Source organism: Ischnura elegans, chromosome 3 (genome assembly GCF_921293095.1).
Source record: "Ischnura elegans chromosome 3, ioIscEleg1.1, whole genome shotgun sequence".
Taxonomy (NCBI): domain Eukaryota; kingdom Metazoa; phylum Arthropoda; class Insecta; order Odonata; family Coenagrionidae; genus Ischnura; species Ischnura elegans.
This window is the reverse complement of record NC_060248.1, coordinates 95571823-95592915: the sequence shown is the minus strand read 5'-3', so window position 1 is coordinate 95592915 and position 21093 is coordinate 95571823. Positions and strand designations below refer to the sequence as shown.

Here is a 21093-nt window from a genome sequence, read left to right as displayed (position 1 = left end):
CTATGATTACATTTTTACCAATTTCTTCCGAAAAAGCTCATAGCGTTTTTGAAATTAACCTCAGAATCCTAGAATATGCTCAAAGTCAGGTTAAAGAAAACTAGCCAGGTTACCGTAAATGGGAATGACTAGCTTTTCGTCCATTCACCTCTTACCCCATTCCTTTCTTCAACCACATAGCATCCGCGCATCTAATCGTTCTATCCTTGAATCCTTATGTAACCTGTGTGGTGACCACCATCCCTTCCCACACTCCCTGAAATTCACAATCTCATAATTCCGTTAATGATACCAACGGCCGCACATCACCAGTTCGAGTCTTCCGAAGAAGAATAGACACTCCCTCGAAATTTTACGTTACGTAACCATGTTTTGGTCTCTTTTTTTGGTTTTCAGTATCCCCGAATTCATCAATCTGTTGTCTTCAATAAATAGTAATCATGATTGATTCTCTCCTCTACTTGCGTAAGCACAAGTATTTACTGTAACAATAAAGCATAGTCACCACAAAATAACAGCCGTTGTTTCCTTTACACTATTAACATGAGCTCAGACGCTTCAAAAGAAACCGACAATAACACATGAAATGAAAACGCTAAACTTCAAGTCTAATTGAATGTGGTGCTGGCAGTGAATTCAAACAAATGATATACGATAAAATCAAAAGGTATGATCGAAGGTTGTAAAATAGTTCTGAGAAGACATGTAGAAAAGAATCAGATGTCTGAAAACCCTTAGATGAAGGACCCCCGCGCACTAGCAACTTTTACAACGCAACTATTTCGTTGCTTTGTGGAAGTTCAAATGAAACACAGGGAATTGACTGTGGCCTGGCGCACGGGCGACTTTTTAGTCGCGGCAACTTTCCGTGTGTTTCATTGGGACTTCCTCAAAGACACTAAATAGTTGCTTTGCAAAAGTTGCCAGTGCGCGGGTGCCCGAAGGCTGTTCAACTTAATCGGACATATCATGGAACGTGATGGATTAATAAATGCAGTCTTCAAATGATGAGTGAATGCGAAGAACGGCCAAGGAATGCGCATTATTAGATGAATAGAACAGCCGACGAAAGATGAGAAATAAGATAACATGAAAAGGTCAGCTGATGTAAGAATTGAGAGGAGGGTTGCGTCAAACAAATTTCAGGAAAGTTGACCGTAGACAGTGACGAAAAAATAATGGTAGAAAATCAGTAAAAAGAACTATAAACACGGCCAATAAAATAGAAACGAGGCAATCACATGGAAATTAATTTAGATTTATGAGGCCCCACTTGAAGTAACTAATGAACGAAAACGAAATCAGAAAATAAAAGTAGGAGAATATCATTTCACTCTACCGAAATTTCACCCTGAGAAGAGTACCACCTTGTTTAGTCTCCACATCATCTTAAACGCGATGAATTCCCACGCTATGGACGTATTATTCCATTTCCTATTGGGCCTGTGTTTTTAGTTTTCTAAAGAAATACCAACGTCGTTGCTGATGGATGCGTGATAGATCATAATAATGCACGAACTCCAGTGGCGTAGCCAGGAACTTCTTTCAGGGGGGGTCTAAAAGCGGGGGGGGGGGGGGAATTTTTGAAAAATACGGTGCTAAGTAGAGGGTTTTTAACTAATTTAACTTTTCATAATCGAAAAAACTTCATTTGTAAAGAAATATTTTGTAAATTCATGATTTTTCAATATTTTGTTTTCTTTTTTGAAGGAAAATAATTGCGTTTTTATATTTCGAGGGTGGGGTCAGAACCCCACCCCCTGGCAACGCCACTGATGAGCTCCCTTTTTACCTCCCGAGCTTCCCAAGAAAACATTCCCTTTCCTCAATCTCACTCCATCGTTCTCGTCTTTACTGAATTACGTCACCACTCCAGCTGACGCGCTCCGTAACAAATGAAGGCCAGATAAAACCAAAATCCCGTATCGCACCTCCCAGTGCCTTCCTCTTTTCCCGAAAAAAAGTCAGTACCTGTGACTCAATTCTCGGTCGTCTATCCATCCTTCCAACGAACTGAGACCCTCGGAGAAGATGTCGAGGTCATTCTCCGACCTGTCGTTCCGGGTCAAGCTGTAAGGGGAGACGGGAGCCACCGGCGGAGAGGGCACCGGGTGGTAGATTCGGAGCTCCGGTAGTGGAGGCCTAACCGCCATCTGAGGTCTCCTCAGGATTCCAGTGGGAGCCCGACCTGGAGAAATTGCGGGCAGAGCGGCCGAGGCGGCACCGAGGGCGACGGTCTTTTCTTCGCGGCCATTGCCTTGGGCATTGCCCGGGGCCGAAGACTTGCCTCCCCCGTGAACTGGCATAGCGACGCAAGAGGGAAAACCACGACGATATTTTCAACGGGTATCACTCGCCTCTACAGCCACAGGGTTGTGGAGGGAAAAAAACACTCAGAAGCACCCCTTTTCACACACAAGAGGCGTATAAAAAAAACGAAGTCGTAATGCGATTCAGCGATTCGGGAAGGGGAGGTGAGGCTGAGAAAACTGAAACCGAAATCTTCCAAACGACCTCTTTCTTATAAACGTACGTAGAGTGTTTATTTTTCCCCTCACAAGAGAAACGACCTTCTCCCCTCGTTCGACGCACTGACACAGATCACCGACAAACTCGAAGCAGCTCTCCGGAGGACGAGGAGCACAGTACACGCGGAAGGCGCCTGGGGTTGACGAGGAATGACTGGAAGAGGAGAGAGTGACGAGGGGGCAGGAGGGAGAGATTGGAGTGGGCGGGAGCGGAGAGAGGAGGAGGGGGAAGAGAGAGAGAGAGAGATGAAGAAACGGAAGGGGAGTACGGGGTCATCGAGGTTTCGGGAGGGAGGGGGAAGACACAGAGAGAGGCGGGGAGGGAAGTAGATTGCGTGATGTTCACATGTGTGGACATATGAAAGCAGCCTAACGTAATCACTAATACCATTCAGGGGGCTTGAACCAATTCATAACGAAGCGTTTCGATAAACTCGCGGACAAACTGAAACCAGAAGACCAAAAGCTTCCAAAAGACCTCTCTCTTATGAGAACGACCCTCTCTCCTTTATTGCAGGTGATCTCAAAATAACAGAGCCTCCTCAACTGAGGAACTATGACGTATATACTTACGGTACACCCACAACAGTTGAAAGCAGTTGAGATACATACGAAACGGTAGCTAAAGGCGATTTTATAAATGTTCTACAATCCTTGGTGGATTGAAAATCTTCATAATGAATTTATTCGGAGAACAAAATCATAACTAATAGGCTTACCAACATTCAACACTACAAGGCGGCCGCATGGTGTAGTAAGTACTGTTGTCATTGGATTTGCCAGACTTTATCACTCCCTGGTGTCACCATAATTGCAAATAAAATTAATAGGTTATAAAAGTGACAGAGATACCAACACTGCCAGCGGTATAACTACGTATATATATATATCGTGCGGCTCGGACAGTGCTGTAGGGTCACTAAGGTCAAGGGTGGGCACGAGGTAAAACAGAAATAAATGCATATCTAAAGAATGAAAATTCATAGGCTGAAAGTTAAAGTCGAAGCGTGTTTGCATGAATTCCGGGAAGAAGATACTAAAAATGAAAAATAACATGGGGAAGGCCACTTCGTTCACTAGCCCCGCGATTTGCTACAGTCTTAAAAACGCAACTGCATACAACGATACAACATTCGAGATTTTCCAAGTACAGGTCTAAGATGAGTGTAAATCCCGCATGATTTTTATACGCACAAAAACCGTAGTCGTGAGGTAGCTTAGTGGGTAGAGCGCCTGGCCTATTTTGAGTTCATATCCCGGACGGATCGAAACCTTAGGGCACACAAAAAATCCTCAATGTTCGTGGTAGCCAACGAAAAGGAACTGGACCCCTTATCCCGAACGTGTGATCTTCAAATGAGTGTCCCAGAATGTGTAGCTTAGGCTGGGTTAAGCTCTAGCCCTCATCTATCCATACCAACCCTAGGATTGAGACATTGAGTGAGTGATTGAAAAACATTGAGAGGAGGATCCAAAAACGAAACTTCCGCAGAGATGTGTGGCATGCATAAAGCAGCAGAGCGCCATCTTTATAACCGCATGATTACAAAAACATTAGTAGACAGAGACTGAACTTTGCGCTGATGATTCATATCTCCTTTGAATTAATTGCAAAATGATTAGGTCCTTTCTGGGCTCTACATATACAAAGACGTCAGGGGTGATGAAATAATATCCCCAATGCCCACTTCCGTAGAAATTAATATTATAGAAATCTAATAATTAATGTAGCAATTTTTTTTGTCCAAATGGACTTAAGAGACTTTCGTCTGCTCTAATGAAGGCATTAAAAAACGAGAAAAATTAAAGACTTATATACATATACGGACATACATTAGAAAGGCAAGACTTGGATAAATATACATGCAAGAAATATATGTCAAAGCTCTAAAAATTCTAATTACAGACTATATAACATTTTCTGAGAGGAGCAAGAAAAAATCACATAAATTTAAATAGAAATGCAAGAATTCGGCCCCCGACTTTCCTAATAGTACGGTTATCAGATAGCAAAAGTCGTTGACATCCCAAAAGCCTCTATATAGCAGCACTTCTGGAGAGTTATATTCCTGTGATAACTCGCAGCTCACAAATCAGCGAGACAAAATAACAGACCTTATCTCAAACAAAATATTGCAATCAATATGAATCCCAGGGTTCCGGGCTCCCAACCAATAGTGCTTATCATGCAGGCAAGGTTAGCCACGCTGCCAGACACATGTAGCTTAATGATACGGCGAAATCTTCAACAGCCTGAAATATTATTTGAACACTTATAACAACCGCGTGGAAACTATAGGTAGGATCCTTTATTCTCCTTTTATTTACCTTTATTCACTGCTGTGTATGTTTTTTTCCATTTTGGTGGGTCTAAATTAACCATCATTTAAATTTGGTTTTTAATTTATGATACTGATCATTATTTGTTAATGATAATTGCTATTTTTGGTAATATTTAATGCATATTATCTTTCTTCTGAATACAGAACTTTTTCATTTAATGCACTATAATCTTGAATAATTTTTTCCCATTAATAAACATTATCATTACTATTAAGACAATGGGAAATCATCCTTAAGTCGGAAACAAAATTTACTAAACTCACGTGTCTATAGAAGCGTAAGCCAATATTATTCCCAATTTGCCGAAAGAATTTTATAAGAGTGTTTTAAAAACTGTTTATCAGAGAGCTAGATGGAAGGATAATTATCCGTGTAAACATTATTTCTACGTTATGTAAGTATTACGTAAGTAAAAAATTACTGCACCCAAATTGAAAATAGGGATAACTCAAGGACAGAAACCGTTAGAGAAACTTCGTGCTCTCAAGTCAATCGAGCAGACACTAGTCGATAACTAGGACAGCATTCTTCCAGTAATTTCTTATGCAATCCCTAGCCGTAACAAGTCAGTAGCACATATACGCAAGTCAGCAATGGAATAATTCCTTAATTAGAAGAGTGACTCCTATTATTGAAACGGATGCGCGTAGTACCTAACTTCACAAGGGACTCACAGCGGCCCAAAATGATCAAATTTTGCAGCAGCGTTCAAGAAAAAGAGCAAATACGAAAACAATAAAAACGAATCTCTACGCCTAATTAAATTCACAGATCCTTAAGCAAAGACTTCTAACGGAAACAAGCGTGTTACAACTATGTATGAGGGCGTAAGAAACCATGCAAAATCGCTCCAGTTTTTCCAAAAGAAAGATAAATGGTCGCAAATAAAAAAAACAAAACCTCCATCAATACAGAATAAACAATGAGAGAAAAAAAAACTCGTTCGGGCCAAGAAAAGAGATAACAAACATACATAATAACCTCACCATACTCGGCATTCATGACGGATAACGAAAATCGTACATAAGTGATTCATAAATTCTATTTTTTTTGTCATTTACTATTTTTTTAAATTGATGGTTTGAGGCTAAAAATATACTATCTTTTCAGTTCCTGCCATGAAGAAGTGAAACCAATGGCAGAGATTGAAGAGAAAAACTATACGAGTAAGAAATTTTTAAGGAAATAACATCAGCAAGTGGAGGAATATCAGTGTCCTGTAAATAGCGTGGAAACGGAATCTCGCGAGAAAAAAAATAGAGAACTCCACGGCGGACCACAGACTCGTTTAGGATTAGATGGATTGCTGAGAGATGAGCCGGTGGATTGCAAAGCGATACAAGTCACTTAACAATCCATCAGCTTACAATGAGTCAGCTACTGCAACTAGTTAAACGAATCGATTAAAATTTTTGAGAAAGAAGACTGAGTGTTGGTCCAAAACGTCATTATGTAGTGGGAACGGATTGATAAGATTTTAGAATTCAGTAGATCCTGACCAAACGATCAGGTGATTATTCTAAGTCCGCGATCCTGACCAAACGACGCTGAGCGTCGCATTCTAGGCAGTTAACCGAAATGATTTCTACGAGATCACAAATTAATCAGAATCACAAGTGGATCATCGTTAAATTGAATCGATTCTACCATTACAGTGTGGGCACTCATTGATCATGATGAAATTCTCTGACTTATTTCGACTTTCCCCAGTTTTCCAGATAATTTTATACCTTTTCCTTTGAAAAAAAAATATTCATGTGGGATACTGGGAATAAAAATGTAATAAAAGGCATCTAAATTATAATTTTACATCAAACAAAGCAATATCGTAGAGTAAAAATGATTTTTTATAATTTTCAATCATCTCCTGCAGGACATCATGGAACGGGTGGGCTCAAACATCGAAAATGAATACTAAGCTTAAGAGGATGAGGAAAATAACCTTTTTACACCCACAAAAGAAAGTATTAATCCAGATTTTCTCCTTATTTTCCTGATGACACTGAATTTCCAGATAAAATTAAATTCTATGATTTACCCTGACTTCATAGGTTAAATAGCATAGCATTAACCCTTAAGTTCTCACGGAAATTTATGTTTTCACCCCCGAATGCTCGTGCCCGATTCAAGAACGCGCCAGGCGTTATATAAACGAAAATTTATGCAAAGAAATTAATTTAATTTTATGTAACACCAATTTGTAGAAAAATACCATTTTATCAGGAGCGATAACATTTATATAATCTCCAGTATGAAAGTGAAAATAACTCAAAATATTGAAAAGAAAACATTTTTACATAAGGCCGATGTATCGGCACCTTGAGCGTCTAAGAGTTAATGCCCTCTAGCCTCTACTGACCTGAAACAGATATACCGATCTCTACTCAACGGCGTAAAAATTACCATTGCATTGATCAGCGTTTACTCAAAAATGAACTATTCAGGAAACGCTTCGAAAAGGTGGGTAAGGGAAGGCGAAGAGGGTAGGGGCGATAGAGGAGAGAATAACATGTATCAATGTACGATGGAGAGGGCAATGAGCATGCACGCGACGAAGACGTCAAAGGGGTCAGATCTGGATGACGTCAGGAGAGGAAACTCGGGGGGGGGGGGATAAAAGGGCATAGGGCGCGACCCCTTGCGGGGGAGCGTGGGGAGAAGGGGTGGACACCATCATTCCACGAAAACGACACCACATACCCGATGTCTTCAAAACATACGAATGATGGAGCGCATTGGTGGCTGCCATACTTGGGATTAATGATTAAAAATACTAGTATATCGATGGACAAGTTCTAACAACACGTATCTCAAAAATAGCAACTTTTCAGGAGAGCAAAAAAAGATTTATTTCTTTTTTAATTGTACATACTTTTTATTGAAATGAAAAATCAAAAATACATAAAACTGAAAAAGAAGCATACATTTGCAAACACAGAGTTGTTTTTTGCTTGAATTTTATTTTTTATGAACAGTATTAGCAGTATTTTCCTTACTTATAGAGGAAAAAATTCATCAGATGCTACTTATGGAGTATGTTTCTCTATGGAAGCGAGGCGTGGATGTTGACGCCAGCAGAAAAGTCAAGAGTGGAAGCATTCAAAACGTGGTGCAACCGAAGAATGATGAAGATATAATGGATTGACCGTGTGAGTAACGAGGAAGTGCTAAGGAGAGTGGGAGAAAAGAGAAGCCTCCTAAAAACCTTAAGCAGAAGACGGGACAACCTAGTTGGCCACACTTTGAGGCACGATGGCCTGATGAAGACAACCGTTGAAGAACAAGTGGAAGGGAAAAAGGGCAAGGGACGGCCCCGAATGAGTTACATAGGGCAGGTTATAAAGGATGTAAAAGAGAAGAAATGCGTCGCTATAAAAAGGTTGGCGGATAAGAGAGAGGAATGAAGAGCTGCGTCAAACCAATCTTAGGATTGTTGACTAATGATGATGATTAGCAGTATTAACTCAGACCGGAAAAAAATTTGAGATACGTGTAGTTAGAACTTAGCCATCGATATATTTGTCGGAGATAGGTCCAAACAGATATTTTTTTAGACTGATAAGTTCTTTTACCAACGTTTCGCAACTGTATTTTTGCATCATCAGGGTTTCGGAATTAATAGAGAGTGTTTAAGATGAATCTGCAATACGTCGGGAGGTGGTAGGGGAGACAATTTTAAGCATTTTTTTGTCCATAATCATGAGGTCGCATCTCCTTAATTACTGAGCTATGGCAACGCAAACATTTTTGGATGCACTTTGCAGTAACCCTGAGAACGGTTTTTCTTGGGTATCCAGCCTTTTCGACATTATATTTAACACTGGAGTTTTAAGGACATCGAAAAAACTCCCTGCCAAACATCCTAGAGGTGGTTCATAAGATATCATTTATTGTTAGATGAACAAAGATGCATGGTAAAAATACGCTGCCAAAAACTTAACTAAAGGCAGCCAGTCGATGAAAGAACTCTACCATCGTAGGTAGGTTTTCATGAAAGCCAAAAGTTCATATGCGACTATAATGGCTGCCAACCATTCACAAAATCAATGATTACACCCTTCAGACCGTCATACTTCATCCGTCTCTTAATCCCATCCATCCTTCTCTCCTCTTGCCCAATGTCGCAATTTCCTCGTTTTAATTCTTACTTCAGCATCCCTTCGCCGTTCAATACCTCCTTCAACTACATGATGGATTTTCCTACTCTCTCTTCCATAACTTCTCTCTCAGCGCCAATTATGCAAAAAGTCTTCATAATGAACATCCATGCAATGCCCGAACGATAATTAGTCATCAATCATAAATGGTGATAATCTTAAATAACACTAAAGCAGATATTATGATAATTATCCACTAAAAAGGATATATATATTGCAGATAAGTGGGATATAAAATTATAAACGAAAATTCTCGAAGTAGCCCATGATCGATTTAAATATACCGCAGATAATAAAAAATATGCCGTCAAAATAATGAATCGCATTAGATTTTTCGGATGTGTGTCGTTAATAATTTTCCCATTGAATGTACAAAAAGTTCTCCGAGATGTCTCCATTCTGCAAGATTTTATGAAGGATATAGGTGGCCAAGTTCATTCAACTACACGAAAATATCACTGTCACGAGAAAAATGATCCTGATTTCGTGACTTCCAGCGCATCAAAGCTCGGTTTTGTGGCCGCCAACGCAGTTTTCTATTGTGGATACCGTTTCGAGCTTGCTTGCCACTGTCGCATTTATTACAAAGAAAAATCGGAATAAGAGCCCCCACACTCATGCACTGAGGTTGGTTTTCACGGCAAATATTCAGAAACAGTTGTCACCTGGACTGAATTATAAAGTATCCTGCAAAACTTCACTTGGTTGGTGATGTTCACTTTGCAGATTGAGTTGTTTACTTTCAACAAGCGTTTCCAATCAAGGAAACAATCACATGCATTGCAAACGCAGGAAAACTACAGCCACTCAATGTTAGACGTATTAGTTTCCAGAGTAAGCAATGATGTTCATGAAAAAATTCAAGTGGAAGAATATTAGTTTGCATTGCAAATGCTGGAATACTAGAAACTCTCAAAGTCAAACAAATTAATTTTCAAAGCACGCTAAAAAGGATCTATACCTAAAAATTCAAAGTTTTTATCTTTGCTATGGGACAAAAAATATCTAGCCCAAGATTCAGACCAAAACACTGTGATATGGTTTTAAATTGATTTTTAAATCGAGAAAAATTAATGAAATTGAGTGGATGTAACTAGCCAAAAATGATATCCGAATTTGAATTTGCACAAATTTCTAAGGTTTCCTTAGCGAACACACGTTTAAAAAATACAGCAAGTATTAAAAAGACGTTGTGAAATAATCTCAAGGCGATGGTCGTCGGAATCGACTAGAGGGCGGACGATAGATGATACTCTCGGAAGAAGATAACACCCAGCGACAGCAAATTCTAGGACAAAAAGTAAACTACTTATGGATCGACGTTGACAAGTCCAATAGGGAGCGAGGAAATCACATCTTACGACCGGGGAAAAACTAGCCACAAGTTTCCATTTCAATGTGTGGCACACCGCAACAGCTCATGTTTACGATCGAAGAAAATAGTCAAAGATGAATAGCAGGTAAAACGTATTGTGAGTGCACGTTTTTATCGTAAGTAAGCTTTCGTGGCAGTAACCTCTTCGAAATAGAATTTTTCCGTTCAAGAGATGACTGCGAAAAGTATCTCGATGACTCATTACTTCGTTATGTTCACATTTTAATGGCATATACGATTTGTGTGCCACTTAGCGTGAATGGAAATATAATATAGTCGGAGAAACACATAACCACACAGGTTTGGTTTTCATACTAAACCAAGCCTTTGAGGTTATATCGTACCCCGTAACTCCTACAAAACCAAGACTTGGAGACTCAGATACCACAAATAAAACGAAAACTTTGTAAGTATATCGTTCTCTTTTATCTGAAACACAAAAAAAATTTTTTTTGACCACAAAACGTCAGTTTCCACTATAGATAGTAAATAATTTACACCACCACAAAGATGTAATTATACATCAAAAAAATTGAAAAACAAATAAAAGAGTATCTTAACAAGAATCAAAATACAGATCAGCAATTAAATCTGGTGATCATTCAATTCATTGGAAAATATGTGCATTTGTATGTGTGCGAGCATGTAGCATTAGCATTTAGCATTAACTCTTGACCAGTAAATTTTAGGGGCCGATTAGAAGCGCCTTTCTGAGGAATTTTCCCGACCGAAAATATTTCCTGATTTCTGGATACTCCTCAGTGTTCTCAGATGGACTCCATAAAATTACAAGGTATAAATGTCATTGTTAACACTTTGAGTGCCGGCTGCTAAATTTAAAGCCCTACTGAAAAATCCAGCCATTTTTACTATATTCGTAAATTTTTTTAAAACATTAGCATCAAAAATATATTTATATCGATGTGCATTTCAATAAAGATGGACTTTGCTCTTCCTTATGAATGAGTTGAATAACATTTACTGCTAATTTTTAATATATTATCATATATTAAAAATTAGCAGTAAATTTAACAATGAAAACCTACTGTTTTTGAAAAATAAAAAAGTTGCAACATATGATGAACCGCCATAACATGCGTAATGATTTTTTTAATACGCTCAATTTGAACTATTTAAAGCATGGAAATCATAAAAAAGCTTTGTTCCAAGCAAAGCATTAAAAATCCTGGATGACAAAAAGGGTCAATGCACGCTCAACGAATGGTCCATTGGCCCAAAGAATTTTCACACTAAGTGGCCTAAGATGAGGATGCCGGTAGCTACGGAGGACTTTTCGTCCTCAAGACATAATGTGAACTCTTTTTCCATCGAGGAGTTGATTTTTGAAAAAACAGAACCACTAAGCAGTAAACTGGAAAAGTACCACGGGCGAAATATTACGGCTTCACGCATACAAAGCCAATTAAATGAAATACGTAATATTACGTCCATGGTAATCCTCAGAAGGATTAGCAGCAAGGTTCTTACAAGAACCTTGGATTAGCAGGACGTAATATTACGTCCATGGCACGCAAAGTGTTAATCATTCATAGCTTCCCTATCACAATCAGCATCACGTGATAAGATTTTTTCTTCGCAAGAAAATTTCTACCCACTGTATTCAGAGTAGCCCAAAAATAATCTTGTCTGGTCGTACAATGAGGCGAAAAAATAACTGAAACTTGAGCGCCTGTCCATTTTTCATGGTGAAACGACCTTCTAGTGCCTGCATGCCAAAGTTGTCGGTCTCTGGCCCGCAAACCGCAAGAAATGATCCATCGATGAGACGATTTCACAGCACTGATTACCACATACACCCTTTTACATAATGTTTCAAAGCTCGAATTTGAGGAAATACGAGATCCACGATGACAACATCTACTCACTAGAAAAAAAATGCAAATACTTCTGCAAAAGAAATGGAGGAGAAAATTATGAAGAGGAAATGGGAAACAACTATCTGCTGGATAAATACACCAATGCTGATAATGGTTCTGCATTCAGGCAAGAGGACACTAATCTCTACTAATTATCTATCGCTATGTGAAGCGAGAAAAAATATTTGAAAATCAATCGGTATCCTTTCCAATCTTGGTAACCTGCTACTCATTTTTGATTCGCGGTTTCCAGCATTGTCATACTAAGTTACATACATACTACCTTTGAAGTTATATCGTACCCTATTACCCCTTCCAGCCTTATATGTATATACGGCCTTGGAATATTTCGAGTCCAAAGTAGCCAGCTACATGTAAGCAAACCGCAGCTGAAAATCCACCCTGGTGTCGATTTCGTGTCATCGAGCCAATTCAAAATAGGATGAGGTTACACGTCGACTCGCGTAAAAATGTAAAAAAAAACGTTCCTCAAAATAAAAATGAAATCAGACTATTATTTCTGAACAGCAAAGAAAATGTTCAATCTTCATTTGTGCAAAGAAAAAATTATTTCAGGAAAAGGTAAACACTAATTAATCCGCGTTGGAGAAATTTTATTAATACTGAATTAGCAGTTTATACCTACTGGCTAAATGTGATTGATACAGTAGACAGAGTCCATCCAACTGCTGAGAAAAGTAACATTACGATTTGTGCGAGGTCTAGCAACGCGACCCATTTATCACATAATGGGAACAGCCTCTGGAACAGATAGCGTAGGCCTCAATGAAGTTACGTCACTACCATACCACAATGGCGTGATGAGTCGCCCCAGGACATAAATTTTAAGATACTAAACGGAATGGGGAAGAAAATCGCGAGCATTCGCCATATCTTCCATATAGCAAATATCTAGATCGGCTGTCTCAATAATTAGTTAATCATTCAGTTTATTTACATTTTTGAGCATAAGTATTAGATTTTTTCTCTTTTCATGAAGCAAATTTGATTTATAACGTTCCTGAAGGAAAAATACGAATATTCAACAGCGGGTATGTATTTTTTATAATTTGTCTTCACTTTAAAACACGCCGCACAGTGGGGCGAAAACCGTTTTGGTCTGCCAAAACCCTAAAATTCATAATGTCCGGATTTTATTTAAATATTTTTTCTTAGGTATTATAATGTCAGGAGCAATGGAATCTGAAGAAATATTTCCGTTTCAATCATTAATGTAGAGACAGCGACCCTACAAACATGAGTGATGCAGAAATGCATCGCCAGCACGCGCAGATTTTGGTTTCATTCGTCAAGTTCTTCACGGCCACTGCTAAGTACCAGCAAAAAGTGTTTCTCTCCACGAGATAACCAATACTTGATGATCACTACCTTTAAATATCAGGCCCTAGTACTTCTAGAAGAAGTCATTTTTTGGGCCTTCATAACATGTGCTACAAGTTTCAGAGTAACACAAAATGTCACTTGAGCTACAAAAAATGTCTAACGATGTCGGATCGATATATTACTTTGAATCAAATGTTTGTTATGTGCTCGAAGTGCCAGAAAAAAATTGGGTGCTGGTTCGCGCAGGTTTTTGAGATAATTGCTTTAGAGTGCAACTATGTATTACTTTGGTAAGCGCTCCGCGGCGCGCGCCGCGGTATAGGAAGCAACAAAACCTCTCACATATCGCCACCGAGAAGATTTTGTCCATTACTTTTTCGATGGTGATTGAGATAGGGCCAGTGGTAGTAGGGTTCTCCGGTGTTCTAAAACGTGCTCGTGGTTATGTTAACGATATCGAGGCATGAGTTATATAAGCTGTTGATGACGGAAAAACGTCTTCCATGGAAAGAACGTTACCAGCGTGTATATCTTCATTTGGATGAAGTATTTGGTTTTCCCAAAAACAATGTGATAGAAGAGAAAATGAAAAGGACGGTGCAGCGGCTTTGTGGGGAAGTGCGAAAGAAATGGATGGAATCTCACCGCATTGAAAAGGACTTTCTTCGCTACCATGGAGATTGGCTGAATGCGAAAATTGTGATCAATATTCCTGGAACTACAAAAACGACCACAAAAACTTCAGGTATTTATAATATTTTCAACGTAATAATTTTGTATTTACATTCTAATTAAAATATTTTGATCGACATATTACTTGTACTGTTGCACACTATAATGTATTTGTATATTCAATCAAATTGCTGATTACATTTTTGCAGGCAGCGGTCGGCCAAGAAGAGGCTTTGAGGAGAGTAGCTACCGCAGTAAGATGAGAATGGTGGAGGAAATGACGGCAACTACGAGTACACCGGCCCTAACGTTTGCGACCGAAAAGGCTCTCCGTGCTCAAGGCAGGGATGCAGAGGCTGGACTGGTGAAAGAGGCTCTCCACTCTACTCCCACTCGAGCATCAAAAATAGCAGATGCTTGGAAAAAGTCTCAGTCGAAAGAGAGTAAGTTCATCCATCCATACTCCCCTGAAGAAGCCCTTTCTCTCATGATTGAAGCCGATTTGTCTCACAAATCATATCAAACCTTACGATCGCAGGCGATAGAAAGGGGATCAGATTTATATCCCTCTTATAAGAAGGTCCTTTTAGCCAAACAGAAGTGTTATCCGTGCAACACTGCGGTCATAATCACTGAACGTAAGGCTGAAGTTAACGTACAGGCCTTACTTGACATGACTGTTTCCAGAATCGCCATGCTGCAAGCGGACGTTATGGAGCCCCTTTCTCCCATCGTTCTCCAAAATTTACATTTGATCTGCGAGTGGGGGCTTGATGGTAGCAGCTCCCAATCTATGTAAAAACAGGTCTCTAAAGACAACTTTATCGACAGTCATCTTATAATGACGTGTGTCGTCCCTCTTCAGTTGTACTACAAAGAAGACAATAGTGCAAAGGTAGTGGTGTGGCAGAATGTTCGCCCTTCATCTACAAGGTATTGCAGGATTTATAAGCTAGAGTTTAAAAAAGAAAATAAGGAAACCGTACTTTATGAACAGCAAAACGTTCAGACACAAATTGATAGACTAGAACCTTCGAATGTTGTCATACCGAGTTGTGGTCCTATTCAAGTACGTCATACAATGATAATGTTAATGATTGACGGTAAGGTATGCAACGCCATTACACACACTTCGTCTCAACGGTGCTGCCTTTGTGGCGCACTCTCCCGGGAAATGAACAACATCGACAAAGTTCTGGAAAGGGGAGTTAATACAGAATCGTTTCGATATGGACTTTCAACTCTCCATGCCTATATTCGATTCTTTGAATGGCTTTTACACGTAAGCTACCGGTTAGAGACTCTAGAATGGAAAAAAACTACAGATACTAAAGATCTAATACAGAGAAGGAAAATTGAAATAAAAAAAAAGTTCAAGTCTGAGATGGGTCTTCTAGTAGACATCGTCAAGCAAGGTAGCGGCAATAGTAACGACGGAAATACTGCGCGTCGTTTCTTCCTGAACGCTTCAAAGTCAGGCGCAGTAACTGAATTAGATGAGGAACTAATTAGCCGGTGTGACACAATCCTACGAACTCTCTCCTGTGGTTACGCTGTTTATTTGCAAGCATTCCAAGAGTATGCAATTCATACAGCTAGGCACTATGTCCGTCTCTACCCATGGTATCCAATGCCCGCATCAGTTCACCGAATATTAATTCATGGTTCGGATGTAATAGCAGTTGCACTTCTTCCCATAGGAATTTTAAGTGAAGAGGCTATGGAGGCGCGCAATAAAGATTTCAGGAGATTCCGGGAAAAAAGATGCAGAAAAACCTCCAGAGAAGATACTAATAGAGATCTTTTCAAAATTTTAATGGTATCGTCAGATCCACTTATCTCATCCTTGCGGCCATTACCTCCGAGAAAGAATGGAAGTCTAAAACCGGATGTCTGCGCTCTTTTTCAGAGTGTTAGTAGATCTACAACGGACAGTGAAAGCGAAGACAGCGATTAATAAAAATTCAAAGTGAATCACATTTTTTTCTGATACATGTTTAAGAATTTGTTTAGCGTTTAACTTGTTAATATTAGAATTTATTTTGAAAAAGGGTATTATCTATATTAAGAAGTGATTGATTTGATATTTTACTTGAAATTTATGTAGTGAAAGCTATATTGGAAGTTGAATTTTTATATCTTAAACTATTAATTGTCTTGTAAAACAATATTTATAAAATTTATAAACATATAAATGTGATTATATATGTCCACGTGTTTTTCTCAAGGTTATTATATGATATTATTTCCGTTCTCAGTAAAAAAACAATTAAAAGTTCAATGCAAATTTTTTAATTTGTTTATAATTTTTCCGCTTTTCCTTTTCTTAAAATTTTATTGCATATTCCTAATAACCAGCCCATAATATGCAATCATATGAATTTTCATGCAAATCAGACAAGTCCTTGATATTTTGCCGACTTTCTCCGAATTTGGCCCCACTGTGCGCCGGACACATTTTACAAGAATCACAATAGTGGAGGTTATGTCAAATACAAAACGTCATACCATCCTGGCCCGAACTGGGAACATATAATGTAAGAAGACCGAGGAAAAAATGTTCAATGCTATTTAATAATCAAAGACTAAACTAATTTTATTACTATGACAATAGTGTCACAGTGAAATGCACTCCGTAAAAGTTTCATCCGCTACTCGAGCGAAAAATATACAAATTTGTTGAGAAATGTTAGGATTAATGTCAAATTTATCTCCACCACAAGACGAATTACTCGGTGGTAGTGATGTACACCGTTCATTTAATTTTGTAGATATCACGGGAATCTTTCAGGTGAGCAATTCATGACATGATGTCTCAATATTAAAATTAAAAGTGAACCATAGATAAAAGAGCATAACAGTCACGCGAAATTCTATTCTAAATTGATTCTATTTTTCAGTTAATTAAAAATGCCACTGTCAATAATAACTTTACCCTGGAGTCGTAATTTCGCGACGATTTTTTAGGAGATACATTGCCATTCATATAGCGTAACGATTTAAGTAAAACATTAACACTAAAAACACGAAAATGAGATGATAAGTAGCATATCTGATGAAATCTCCAATCAGCCAAAAAGAGACATATAATCAGGCGCATAAATGAATTTAGGATTACAAACTTTGCAGCAAAATTCGGTAGTTACCTAAAAAATACAGCGGAGATGATCCCACATTTACCAATAAAGAATACATCAAGGCAATCGATTCTCATTCACTCTATTTCACGAAAAAGGCTAGGAATTTAGTGATTTGAATTGTCATTTCACCACGCCTAAACCACTTATGTCGCACCGAATAAGGAAATCTAATGTTTTCGAGACAAAAAAAGAAAATTTTAGTTTCATTAGTCAGAATGAGGACATCATTTTACAAAGGTTGCCGTGAAAAAGATATGAACATATCTTCTTAGACATAGCCTTCTAACGGTCAAGAAAACATTTCCAACTTGAAGGGGAATATCCACAAAACAAAACAATATATTGGAATAAAATGAAGTCTCCGCCCGACTTTAGTGAGGCTTTAGGAGGGTAAGAAAACATCCTGAGGCAAATGGATCGTCATTTGCTACATCGAAAAGGGCGTCTGCTAATTGCCACTCAGAATTTTGGAAGCCAGCACGAGGAAAATCCGCGAAAAGGCCAAGTCAATAACTATCTGGCGCCGACAGATCTTCAGAAAGTTCCAAAGTTACCGCTCATAAAGTCAACTGTTCATAAGAGGTACCGTTCGCGTCGAAAAGAGAAGTCCTCGAGGGAAATTCCATCCGAAATGGCGGACAGCATTCGGGAAATGTGAAGGCGCAATCAGTAAAGCTAGGAGTGTAGAAGAATAACGCGACGAAAAGATGAAAGGAAAATACTTATCAGGGAATAAACAAGTGTGGCTTAAGCCGTTCCTTTATAGCACGAAATTTCGAACTACTCTTAACTTTCCTGCTGCTGTCAATGTCAATATCTCGCTGCCATTAATAAACTTTTCAAGATTTAGCACTCATTTGTTTCTTTAATTCTACACTTTTAAATGCAGTACTGTCGCTACATTTAATTTATTCGGTTGAAGAATAAACAACACAGCTGTCAATTATAATTTAAAATTATCACTGAAAGCTATTTCCATTTTAAATCATTTTGAAAGCTATGCCGAGTGTATCATACGTTGATTTTATATAATACTCATTCCAATGTAGGATTTCTCAGTCGGTCACTGAATGTGCTCTCACCCACCGCACATTTTAAAATGTAAATAAAGTAAATAAAGGCGTCACTCGCACGGCAGAGACATGCGAATTTCACAGGGAAATAAGCCACAATTAGGGCTTTTAACAGGAATTTATATTCGATCGAATTCCTCCGTATGTTGGTGATTCTTCTGTACACTTTCCCTACGATTGTCTGCACAACGTCTGTTTCTTATGATAAAGTCAAATTAGTCTTCTTTTTATGGGCTTTAAAAGATTTTCCTCCACTGTCGTAAGGAATACCTCATCACTCATTAAGTCGATTCATTTAATCTTCAATATTCTCGTGTAGTACGAAATATCGAAGTTCACTCTTAACTTCCCTGCTGCTGACAATACCAATGTCTCTATGCCATAAAGAATCATGCAGACGATTCAGCACTTATTTTTTTCCTTTATTTCTACACCTTTAGCCACAATGCTGGGGCTACATTTAATTTATTCGGTTCAAGTCCGGTTTAAGTCGAATTCAAATGCTTTATTGCAAATATTAAGAATAAATGGATGGAACTGCACTCACAGCCGCGGTGCGTACATTTTCGAAAACCGATTAGGCAAGATAACGAAGGGCGAAATAACTCAGTAATGTTCCACAAAAACTTTATTATTCCGACCCTGGGTTTCAACTACTAGAGAGCCATCATCAAGGTGATTAACCCTGTACTGATGGCGATTGCTATTTTACCAGAGAGACGACGTGATTTTTTTATAGACAGAATGAAATAAATGTAAGTCTTACTGTTATTTGAAGAGGCAAGGCCATGAAGAGAGGGGAGACTTCCAGAATACTTCTTACCCTCTTACAATAGAAACCCAGGGTTGGAATAACAAAGGTTTGTGGAACATTACAATGTGAATTATTTCGTACTATAGATATATAGTTCCATTAAGTGAAGTCTGAATACTTGATACATAAGATTAGGAAGGACCGATAGTGGCGGATCGATGAGGGGGGGCTAATGGGGCTATACCCCCCTTGGATATCCAATTTACACTAGATTATTATTACAGTCTTCTACCGATTAAGGTAAGTTTCCATTGGGAGCCTCTCTTTCCTTCCAGCGCTACCTTCTTCAATTCATTGTAAGGCCTCCTCCCTTTCAATCTATCTAAAAATCCTATTATTTTTCTTCCCCTCCCTCGTTTCCCTAACATTCTACCCTCTAACACCATTTACACCTCTTACACTAGGTACAATAGTAATTTTTTTCGACCTCCACTACTGCTGGCATTTAAACCCCCACTTTGCCCCCCCCCCCATTGTCCCTATCCTGGATCCGCCACTGTGTGTTCTCATCTATGCAGTCCCCTTGGCCAGAATCGAGAATACTTCTGTGGAATGCCTATGGTCGCACTTTAGCAGAGGAGTCGATGATGAAGCGCTAACTTGCGACATAACAGTTCCGATGAAAAACATTGAGTGCAACCACTGAGGCACCAAGTAGCGAAGATAAGGGTGTAAGATGGGAATAGTCGAGCGTCGATTTCGACACGACCCATAGGGGACGAAGATTATCCCCGCTAAAGTCACGACCCTCGGAACACGTGACAGTGCGCGAATAGAGCAAACGCCACTGCGAAGACGAGGCGACACAACGACCACACGTCTAATCTATTAATCTGGGTCTGATGTTAACTGGAAGGGTTATATGCTAGAAGTATGATCAATTATAATAGCAGATTCATCACGATGACAATTTTATATACCACAAGAAACGTAAATATTCACACTACTCAGGTTGACTTAAACTTAATATAGGATTTTGAGAAAGAATGAAAGGGAGTAGGCCTTATTGCGATTTGAAGAGGCAAGTCCATTAAGGGAGGAGAGACTACCAGAATACTTCTTAAATACTCCATGCAAACCTACCTTAATCGGTTGAATATCCTAATAATATTAATATGAAGTAAATATTTAACAGCGGCAACATCATACATAACTCCCAACACTCGTCGTATATCCTGGAAATTTGTACCCAAATATGAGTTTGTGAGATTGTTTATCCGAGTGCTTGTCTGTACATCTGCCAACATAAACAGGCATCTTTAATATGGTCCTTTCAACCCAGTGAAGATTCCCAGGATATAAACCAGGGATCCTCAGTGAGTTCCCATCAGCCCGTACTGAGGATAATTTTCGGTACATATTTTTGTGTGAGTGTATTTAAAGTTGGCAATTAGGTACAGTCGAGAGACTGGGATTTGGTCGCAGCGGAAAAATCTGCCCTTCACGCACAATAACAAGTGATCTGTCGCGCATCCGGATGAGTGTTGGTAGATATGATTTTTACGGCAATTTCAGTTGTTACTTCTTAATGTATATAAGAGGATTTAAAGCTCAAATACACCATTGTATTAAACATGATGATCGGGAGAAGCATGTAAACCTGGGCGTTGTGAATGACTACCTTTTCTTCTGGTTTGTGAAACTTTCACGGCTATAAATTTAAAATCTGAGAAAGTAGCTGAAGGATCCACTTCTTAATGACAAATTCCTGTTAGGACATGAGCATTCAGAACGTGTCCGTTAATGAAGATTCCTTCAACATAATAGTCC

The 21093-nt window shown here is 38.9% G+C and overlaps 2 protein-coding genes across 5 annotated transcripts in view; one reads left to right on the top strand and one right to left on the bottom strand.

Annotated features, from left to right (window-relative positions):
* LOC124156169 (cytosolic purine 5'-nucleotidase) overlaps positions 1 to 21093 on the bottom strand; it is a 207768-nt gene that overhangs the window by 161551 nt on the left and 25124 nt on the right. For 2 of the 4 annotated variants that reach the window (XM_046530530.1, XM_046530531.1), the window contains exon 1: positions 1972 to 2683. The exons of the other annotated variants lie outside the window; for them this stretch is intronic. In XM_046530530.1, the coding sequence (XP_046386486.1) occupies positions 1972 to 2306 (335 nt within the window). In that variant the 5' untranslated portion in view covers positions 2307 to 2683. Of the gene's footprint in view, positions 1 to 1971; positions 2684 to 21093 lie in introns of those variants that run through there. 4 annotated transcript variants of the gene reach the window in all.
* LOC124156170 lies at positions 14243 to 15247 on the top strand. The gene is made up of 2 exons (XM_046530538.1): positions 14243 to 14369; positions 14506 to 15247. Exons 1-2 carry the CDS (start codon positions 14258 to 14260, stop codon positions 15093 to 15095), a joined length of 702 nt encoding a protein of 233 aa, XP_046386494.1. The 5' UTR covers positions 14243 to 14257; the 3' UTR covers positions 15096 to 15247.

Coding starts and splice junctions, on each gene's coding strand:
- LOC124156170 (XM_046530538.1), top strand. CDS start 14,258: ATGGAATCTCACCGCATTGAAAAGGACTTTCTTCGCTACCATGGAGAT. Junction 14,370..14,505: donor AACGACCACAAAAACTTCAG/GTATTTATAATA, acceptor ACATTTTTGCAG/GCAGCGGTCGGCCAAGAAGA.